Genomic DNA, 10521 nt, shown 5'->3' with positions numbered 1-10521 from the left:
CCCATAGAGGGCGTTCAAGCCGTTTCTGGACGTAAAACCAGAGGAAGATGTGAGCCACAGTCGCAACTACCTGTAAATATCCTTTTACTTTATTGTTATTTTATTTCACTATTGTCTTATTGTTTGCATTATTGTCTTTAATATTTTTATTACTGTTTGCTTTTTCCTTTTTACTGTTTTCTTTTTTACTTGCGAGCCACGTGCTTTACGCGTTATTTGACACTGACATATTACCTCATACACAACCATGACCCACTATCACCGAGACTCTTAAATGTGATTTCTTTTTTGTCAAGCACTCACAAATTGTTTTTGAGAAGTATCACAATGTCAGCTACTCCCAATAGACAATTCAAGAACATTTGTGTGCTTTCTGGATTTACATATGGCAAACATAAAGAGTTCGTTGAGGCAGCCATAGATCTTGGTCGAAGCATAGCAGCGAGAAAATTACACTTGGTGTATGGAGGAGGTAATCGAGGGTTATCAAAAATGGTCTCAGAAGCAGCTTTTATCAGAGGAAGTCAAGTGTTAGGCATCATCCCAAGAGTCTTAAAACCATTGGGCAGTTCGTCTGACTCATCAACTGGAGAAGAGTTAGTCGTCTCAGGTATGCAAGAAAGAATAACTGAAATGCTTAATCATGCTGATGCTTTTATTTTCCTTCCAGGAGATCTTGCAACACTAGAGGCACTTATCACGCTAGCATTTGGGCCCATCTGCACATCCACCAAAAACCCATCGGTTTGTTAAATGTCAATAACTTTTATGATGGCTTTATCGCATTTCTTAACCATGCAATAAAAAACTATTTCATTCCTTCTAATGTAAAAAAACTTTTTATTTGTGCTCACACTGCTAATGAGCTACTTGATATGTTACAAGCTTATAAACCGGAGCCAGACCCCTGGACCTTTGTGTTGGAGTGCCCAAATAATGATGGTAACAGTAGCAGCAGTAAGAAGTACAAATTAGATTTAACTCTCCGCCTGTAAATATTTTCTTTTGTGTTGCACCACCCAGGTGATGTCTTCTAAACTCTACTTCTTTCATTTCAAACATTGCGGACAATGTTTCGTTCTGGTTGGGGGGAGGGAATAGTCGACAATTGTGAATTTTGGTTAAGTTTTTACTAATTTTTTTGTTGTAGAAACTAACTGTTGCTAACTTTTTATGTTGAAGATGGCTGAATATGGAGTGTAGTGACTCTAGAAACGCATCTTCATCGTTTTAATAAAAAAAATTATTAAAAAAAACTTTAAAAAAAATTCAGACATTTTCTTTTTATTTATTATGTGTTTATGTTTATTTTTCTTCTTTTTAATTTCTCCTCTATAAATATATATTTTCCAACTTTTGAGTCGAAGATGGCTGAATATGGAGTGTAGTTCCTCTAGAAATGCATCTTCTTAAAAAAAAAATCATTTTCATTTTATATCATTTTACGTGTAACTTTTCTAATTAGTTTTTATGCATCATTTTCACATTTCTGCATACATATTTTCCTTTCATGTTTAGAATAGGTTGGAGGGTAGAATGTTGTTTAAAAAAAAATTGTGTGATTTGTTTTAACATTGGGTGACATGATTAATTTTAAATTTTAGTATTTGTATTATCTTTGGTCTTAAGTGATGTTATATTATGTTTGCTACTCTACATGTTGATGTCGGAGACATATATGAGTTGCTTGAAGGAATGAACATGTCATAATAAGTACCAAGTGAGTTTTTGAGCCTATCATTTTTCTTGGAGAGTAACCCTTTTGCCCATTCTTTATACAGCTTAACAGTTTATTATTGTATACACGATCTCTAGATTTCTTTTGAGTTAACCCTTAATAAATAAAAAAAAGTGTGTTGCTACATTTGGAGGCTCATCTAACTAGTAGATATGGAAGGTTATTTAGAGCCCTAAAAGACGATGGAAATGCCATCTTTGATCCGTTTGAGCCTTTCTAGCCATCCCTTTTATTAAATATCCATAGTTAACCCTTTTGAGCCTTAAAAAAAAAAAATATATTTTCTTTGTCAACTTATCATCTTGACCCACTCCGATTTGGAATATTACCCGATATCTTATAAGTTCCATCACCTATTTATGTTTGAGAAAATGTAAATAATTATGTTGTTCAGTGAAATTATACCAAAAAAAAGTAAAAAAAAAACCAACAAAACAAAAGTTGTTGTTTCAAAAGAATAAAAATAACAATAATAGGTGAAATCCACCTTGCAACTTCCAAAAAAAAAAAAAATTCTCTGCATTTTTCTCAAACATGCACTTTGTTTTTCTTATTTCCTTTCTTTGTTAACCATGTCCCTAGCCTATGTTACATCCTAATAAAAGTCCTTCCTGATTTTAGGGAACTATAATCTGAAGTAGAAGCTAGTTATATGGGCTAAAAAGATGTAGTGGTGCATATAAAATAAATAAATAAATAAATAAATTGGGTTAACTAACAGTTTTTATTTAACTTGAGATCGTATTATTTTTAAGCTGAGGGCATATTTATTTCATCTTGGTGAGAGCATGTGATATCACTTCTTCATTATTTTCTCTCAATTATCATTCATTGGAGTGACTACTTTTATTGGGTTTAATTTCTTTGTGAGAGTGTCACTACTTCCAGTAAGATTTTGGGGTTTGACATGTCATTCTTGAAAGTAGGTATAACAAAGTCTACTGGGCTAATTCATGTGGATGGTTGATGTGGGTGTGATGTTACTTTAGACTGGAGATAATGCTTATACTTTTATTTGATTGCTATCATTAATCTGATTGAATAAACACGAGTGTTTCTAAATTTTAAAAAAAAATCATTTTGAATTTGAATTTTATTTTCGCTTCATTTGCTAGGGACTAGCAATAAGCTGGTTGGGGGGTGTGTTGAGTGTTAGAAAATGCATATTTATAAAGGAGAAAACCGTCATTTTACATTTCAAGTCTTACTAACAACCCTTACTTTTATGTATTTAACCTTCTTGTGATTTAATTATATGTGTTTTATTTTAATTAAGTATTTTATGTATTTTAGGGGCATCATAGTCATTTCACAATAAACGAGAAATCAGATGGCAAAACGGACATCACTTTTGAACTCAGGACGGTCGAAAACCTTAGGAGGAGCATAAAAGGAAAAATGGCACTGTTCACATGTACGGTACTATTCACGTGTATGGTACTGTATACGTTACTATTCACGATACTGTTCACATAGACGGACCGATGACGTGGCATTGACTGATGAGGTGTCACGATCCTGTTGGACTAAAATTCTTATATACTGTTGATGGTGACGTGGCAGCATATCAGTGGACGAAAAATCTCACATACGGTGCATGCATCACATAGGATTATTTTCAACCAAACCGCGTTACTGTTCATCCGGGTCAAACCGCGTTACTGTTCAAAGTCGGGTCAAACCGTGTTACTGTTCATCCGCGTGGTCAAACCGTGGATTGTTGACTGATGACGTGGCGCAATCCTGAGCGTCCAAACTGTTTTTAATCCGATGGCCATGATTTACTCCATGTATCTATAAAAAGGGGGCCTCTCCCCCCTAATTTGATATCTCTGAATCCATTTTTGGATTCTGTTTTCTGTAATTCCCTCTCCATCTTGTATTTTCTTCGTATTTTAATAAATTCTCATTTTGCCCCTAGTTCAATTATGAGTGGCTAATTTTCTTTCAAGCTTGGGTTGAAGGTGAATTCTCAACATGTGTCATGGGCTTAATTTGGTAAATTTATTTTCTCTTCCCCTCTAGTTTTTGTGGATGTTTTGACTTCTCGTCGACAAATAATACTAATCTTGTCTAGTACCGCCTTGGTTACACCGGCTCTCTAGTATAAGGTTATTATTATTTGGCACGGTAAGCCCTTAGCACCATATTGATTAGAGCGTGGTTCATGGGGTGTGGATTCCCCCCTCATGATTTAATTGGTATTAATAAGGAATATTTAGCCCATGATGCATGTTGATACGGATCCAGATACCCAAGTACGTCATTTCAATAGATTTCGCTTCAATTTATTCTCGCCATTGCAATTCCAATTTTAGAATCTCAATTCCAATTTTAGGATAATTTAAATCACTTCCACCACAATTTCAACCACCCATTTACAAAATTAATTCTACATATAATTAAAATCCACCTCCTCGTGGGATCGACACTCGTCACCATTGATCTATACTACAATAGATTCGTGCGCTTGCGAGTACATTAAAATTTGCACAACAAATATCATATAATTGTCCATCAATCATCTACATATTTTTTGTCAGCGCACCATCTAGAAATTTATCTAAACAAAGATATATTCTTTAAAAAAAAAATTGGTGCTGAAGGGTATTTTTTACATTCCAAGAGATGTAAGGTCTTAACTATATTACATTATATAAGTAGCAAATTTAATACCATTTTCTTTTGGTATAAAAAACATTAAAGTATTAAAAAATATTAATATTAATATTAATATTAATTAATTATTGTTGTTATTATGAGTTTGAAAAGTAGTGTACATGCATTTAGCAAATGTTGTTAAAAAAAATGTCTATTACATAGTAAGCAAAACATATTTAAGTTTAAATATTGCTCTTTTATTTTCATTAGGATTTTTCAATAATACTAGAGATCCCAATATTTGTGTCTCAACTTAAATCTTATTACTATGTATCTCTCATCTATTACATGATGAATGCAAAATTATTAATTACTTTGTATTACCATCCACTAAATGAGTACCACATCAGTTAAGATTCAAATATTACGATTCTTAATATTATTCTTTAAAAAATAACTTTAAAATACTAAAGTAATAATAGAAACTTTAAAAAGATGTAGTGGCTTATTTAGTAAACTACTTATTCCCCTCTATCTACTTTTAAAAGCTCCTAAACAGTGTTAAAAATTTTACTAACCCCCCTCTATTAACTTCTAAATGCACCTATCAAAGTGAAGATTCTTACAAAATAAATAGCTTTCAAAAATTTTACCATACACCATTTTATCATCTTCTTCTGCATTTCTTAATGGACCAGCACCATCATCATTCCTAGTTCATTTACTCTTCTTACTTGGCATGGGTTTGCTCATGATTTGCTTAAAATCTACAAATCTTTTCTTCTTTATTGTCCTCTCATGAGCCTTTGCATCCATAAAATAAGGCTTCTTTTGATTTGCAATCCTTTGAGAAGCTCTAATTTGGACACCAATGACCTTTCTCTTCTTAACTTGCCTATATGAAAGGGTGATAGTAACAGGTGACTTGCTGAAATTTTTCTCCTTTCTTTTAGAAGGTTAAATTTTCGCAACCTCTGATGGTAAATTCTCAGTAGGCACAACATCTTGTGCTTCTTCATTTGGTACCTCCAATTGAGAATATGCAGCCATTGACCTTATGGACCTATAGGATGGATTACTCTTCAAGAATTGGAATAGTGGTGGATCGTCAGCCTCTACATCTTTCTCATCAACTTCTATTGCAAACTCATGCAACTCATCAGCAGCATGAAAATCATATAAGCGATCAATGTGCTCTGAAAGGTGTGAAAAGTCAATCTCACCCTCATCAGCACCCTTTCTTGGACCGCCATCACCTGAAGGATGGTCAAATGTACATTTGCTAATAGGGTTTTATTAAACTATGGTGGTGCTACTGTTGTTGGTATTGGGAATGGGATTTGGTCAAATTGCAGTAATAGTTCTGTTGTGACTGCTACAAAATTTGGGAATGTTTTATCTGTAGCCCATTTTGTAGGTGTGACAAAGGAATCAAACACACTAGGTTGTATATTATTGTTGACAGGTGCCTTCAACTTCTCTAGTACTTTTTTTGTAGTTTGAATATCAAGTTCAACTTCAAGTGGGGTTCATGTGTAGGATCGGGATGTGGTTTGGACTTGAAGGTGGTGGTTTAAGTTATGGTTTGTGGTTTAAGTTCAAGTTCTGTTGTAGTGGTGAGTTGAGTTGTGGTTTGTATTTCAACTTTAGGTTCTACTGTGGTAGGGGGTTGAGTTATGATTTGTGTTTCATGTTTAGCTTTGTGGTTTGTTTTTGAAGATCATCTTCTACTGAAGTGGTGGGCTCAGTTGTAGACTTTGGTTCTGGAATAGATAGGCTAAAAAATTTGGTCTCTGAAATTCTTGATCTCTTTCTTGCCATCGACTTCCATTTAACACCTCTTTTTCTAGTAGTAGTTGCATGTACCTTCTATTGTGCTTGAACATTGTCAGTTGGTTGCCTATAAAACACAGATAACACACTTTGAGGTTCAACAACAAGCCCATTAGCAACATCTTCAATATCATTCTCAAGCAATCTCCTTTTAATCACATTCATCACATTAAGTGCTATAATGCTCATGTTGAACACAATCTATGTATACTTCTTCTCATTGTATAAGTGTTATATTTGATATAACTCATGATCATTATCTATTGTACCATTTTTTCCATTCCATGGCAATGTAACTTCAATTATGAATCTCTCGTCTCTATAACTGTTTCTCCCAACTCTTCTTTTCATTGCAGCATTGATCAAAACAATTCTACTTAAAAAGTCAGGGTCAATGAGGCCAACCTTAAAAGTTTCACCGGGAAAGTTGACAAAACCTTTCATCCCCAAGTTTGTAACAAATATCAATAATAATGAAAAATAAAACCAAAATACCCATCACCAAAACACGAAAGGTATATATCAATAACACGGCTTCTTAATTATATTTGCTAAACAACCACTCAGGTCAATATATATCAATAAATCATATAAACATATATGCTTTTTTGTCTCTAGCAACTCATTTCTAAAGAAAATACTATAAATTTCGTTAATGGTAAAATGAAAAAAAAAAACCTCAATTCACTAAGAACTAGTGTTTAAACCCATTTTTCTTCAAATAATAACAGCAATCGCACAAACTTTTAATATGTATAGATCATTTTTTTTACTTAATATTGTCCTACATTTAAAAAATACTGCTAAACCCATTTTAATGTAAATAACTAAATGAAAAAAAATCTTTACTTCTACCATTGTTACCAACAACCACTTACCACTCTACAATTGTCACTTTTTTTTGTATTCTTTCAAACAAAAATGCATTGTTTATGGATAATATTTTGATGCTCTGTTTCAAATTTTTTCTATCCACATTGTCAACAAGACAATGGTTTGCACCAAGAGAAAAGAATACTTTATTGTTTTTACATTTAACACTTACATATTTTCTCATTTAAAAAAAAAGAAAATAATTTATTATATTATACTATATAAAATTATAAAAAACTTAAGAGATAATTGAAAGATTGTCTTGATTTGACATGTTATTTAATATAATTAAATATTAAATATTATTTACTATAATTAAAATTCAATCAACACAAGTCAACCACCGGTGAACGGTGGACAGTGACTTTTTGACGGAGGTCCGGCGAAGTTCTGGTTGTCCGGCGAAGTTCCGGCGGAGGTCCGGCCAAGTTCCGGTGCTCCGGTGAAATTCCGACGGAAGTCCGGCGATAGTTAATTTATATTTACATATTTTCATATTTAAAATATTGAAGGGTAATTTTGAATGTTTGGGTTTTCAACATAAGAAAAATTTAAATTCTTCACTCTTTGATGTGGAATTCAAATTCTACATTATAAGGGATATTAAATTCTAATGAAAATTAAATTCTTATATATTTTGTGTAACCAAACAATAAAAATAAAAATAAAATTTGAATTACTTTCCTCTCTCATATTCTCTCCTCCCAACCAAACATACCCTAAGAGCGAGATCACGGCAATTGCGGGTCCTGAGAGATATTTTAAATATAGTCACTCTAGTGGTGGTGGGGGGGATGGGGGCGCATAATAAAATTTACCCTTTTATTTATATTGCACATATAAGCTCTTATACCTGGATAGTTGTCGATTTTCATAGTGCAACATTTCTTTTTGTAATTACCAAAGACAAGTGGAAGTTAACTATTGGAAATTTGGAACTTACATTTTATAACAAATAAAAATAATAATGCTATAACTATAAATTCTTGTATAAATTAATATGACGTTAATTCATTAGTTGAATTAAATATCTCAATTAATATGACGTTAATTCATTAGTTGAATTAAATATCTCTTGGCCCACATAATTTATTTAAATTATTTTATATTTTTATTCAATCAATAAATTAATGTCATATCAATTTACACAAGATAAATTTATACAAAAATTTATGACTGTATCAGTACTCAGAGAAAAAAGAATTCTCATTATTAAGTCAGGAAATTTAAAAAACATAAAAAGAAAATACACAAAATAAATTTAAAAGAGCTTGTCCGGTTGTATACTTGTATCTCTGATTGTCGTTATTTTGATATCGCATCCTTATCCATATTTTTCCATCAATCTCATCAACAAAATATCAACTCCCGACAACTACGGAACTATGGTAGCGGCCCCATGTTGCCCCATTTATAATGATGTTACGTTATGGTTTTGTTGAAATTAAAAATTTTAACACTTCCAATAAATTTTAAAAATTACTTATACCAACTCTTAATTAAATTGATCACCACCTCTTTCTTCAAATTTATTTTCTTTGCACTAAAATCATTATTAAAAATATTTGTAGAAACTTAAGTACTGCATGTAGATAGAACTTTGATTTAATTTTCATCAGCGACAAATCTCCCTGTGTTACAAGTCTCCATGCGTCTTCATACAATTTTAAGTTCATTAGTAAAAGGTTCTGAAATCGGCGGTGACAGTTCTTGTAATGGTGGTGAGATGCATCGAATATTTCTCTATTCCAACCCAAAGCAATGATGGTCTCTGGTTTTACCAGGCCCCCCAGCAGCACCTCTAAAAATTAACCTTTATTTTCATCATTACCCATAAACAAACACGCTGAAGAACAGTTTCCCCACAACTTTACTTTATATAAACTATATTTTTCATTTTTTTTTGTAATTTTCCTCTTTTTTGGAACTTAATTTACACGTCACACAAAACGACAAAACCATATTCATAACTATCTACATACATACAGTTCCGTGGCCGCATGCGTCCATAGCTCCACATAGATTTTGTTGCTTGTGAACATTTCATCCCATCCATCAAACCGTGGTCTTACATCCCGATGTCTGGGGGTCCCACATCGCCGGCACCAAGTACTTGCGCCCATTTATCCCGTGAGCGTTGTAGCTCGCTCCACTTACCTTATCCACCAAGACCCGACCCGGATATCCCGGATAAGAACCTGACCCAAACACACCCGTACATGCCGTGGCCGCCTCAATCGGCGCCGTTGGCGGGCCTTGGAAATACCCGTTATTGAACGGGTTAGTGACGGTGTTGGCCAAAAGGGTAGCTAAATTGATAATCATTCCATCAACGCCGACGTCTCCGTTAGGCGCGACTAATGGCGGGGTTTGAGGGCCGTAAATGGGCTGGTGGAAAGGCCAGGCACAGTAGCCAGGGCACTGAGTCTCGGAGTTTCCAACCCAGATATAGGTTCCACGGCTGGCCAACCCACGACCCGGCAGAGCAGACCCGTGGGTCCCACACCTGTTCATGCAGAAGCCGTCCACGGCCACATCCTTCGCCGTCAAAACGACGTTAATTGACGTAGGGAGAGTGTTCGTTACTTTCTTGGACAAAGCAAGCAAATGAACCTTTTTCAGTGCTTTGCCAAGGGAGTAGTTTTCCAAGAGGACTTGATGCCGTACGACGAGGTTAGACGAACCTCCTTTGTAATTTTCAGTTGTTTTCCACCACGATGACGTGGAGGGCTGCGGGGCCCTGTTGAAATTTAGGGAGTGGATGAAGTCAACTATTATCGAGCGTTGGATGGGAGTGAACTTGCCGTACCAGATGAGATTAACGGTGACGTTGCCTTTTAGAAGAGCGCCGTTGTGGTATTTCAGGACGAGCGGTTGTTCTTGAACTAAAGCGTTGAGTTTTCTCGTAGTGGAAAGAGTGGGAGAGATAAGAGTAGAACAGAATAGGAAGAGGATGGGAAAACTGTAAATAGGAGCCATGACTCCGGCGAAGAAGTTGATAACGAGGCTGACAGAAATAGGAACGTCTGGAGAGGCCGAGAGAGAACGTGAGGTTGAGATGGTATTTATACTAGGGGTTTATAGGAAGACAGCTGTAGAAGGCGAAGGCGTCAACATTGAGGAGTGACACGTGGAAATATCTTATTAGTTGGAAAATGTGAAGAAGGTTTGCCAGGCTGTAAGGTTCGCCTTGATGACGTGGCAGTCTACTGTGATGGGATGTGATAGAGACATCGTAGTTTAGGCTGAAAATAAAGCAGATGCGAAGCATGCATGAGAGATCATGAGGGGCTGAGAGCAAATTGATATTTTATAAGATGCCAAAAAATAAAAAATAAAAAAAAAATTTAATTGTAAAACCACCAACATTACCATACACGGCTAAGTGATAATACTAGTCTTTGAACTTGGTATTTTAAAGTGATAAACTTTTAGAGGCAATAGATCATAGTTAAAAGTTCCTACAAATATATATA

General features: G+C 34.5%; 1 protein-coding gene across 1 annotated transcript; it reads right to left on the bottom strand.

The window, feature by feature from the left end:
- Nucleotides 1-8820: 8820 nt before the first annotated feature.
- LOC18033806 (protein EXORDIUM-like 2) lies at nt 8821-10101 on the bottom strand. Its single transcript, XM_006423730.2, has one exon. The coding sequence runs from the start codon at nt 10022-10024 to the stop codon at nt 9101-9103; it is 924 nt and encodes a 307-aa protein (XP_006423793.1). The 5' UTR covers nt 10025-10101; the 3' UTR covers nt 8821-9100.
- Between the last annotated feature and the right edge of the window lie 420 nt (nt 10102-10521).

This window comes from Citrus clementina, unplaced genomic scaffold (genome assembly GCF_000493195.1).
Source record: "Citrus clementina cultivar Clemenules unplaced genomic scaffold, Citrus_clementina_v1.0 scaffold_8, whole genome shotgun sequence".
NCBI classification, from domain to species: domain Eukaryota; kingdom Viridiplantae; phylum Streptophyta; class Magnoliopsida; order Sapindales; family Rutaceae; genus Citrus; species Citrus x clementina.
Note: the sequence above shows the minus strand (reverse complement) of the source record. Positions and strands in the feature narration are given on the sequence as shown.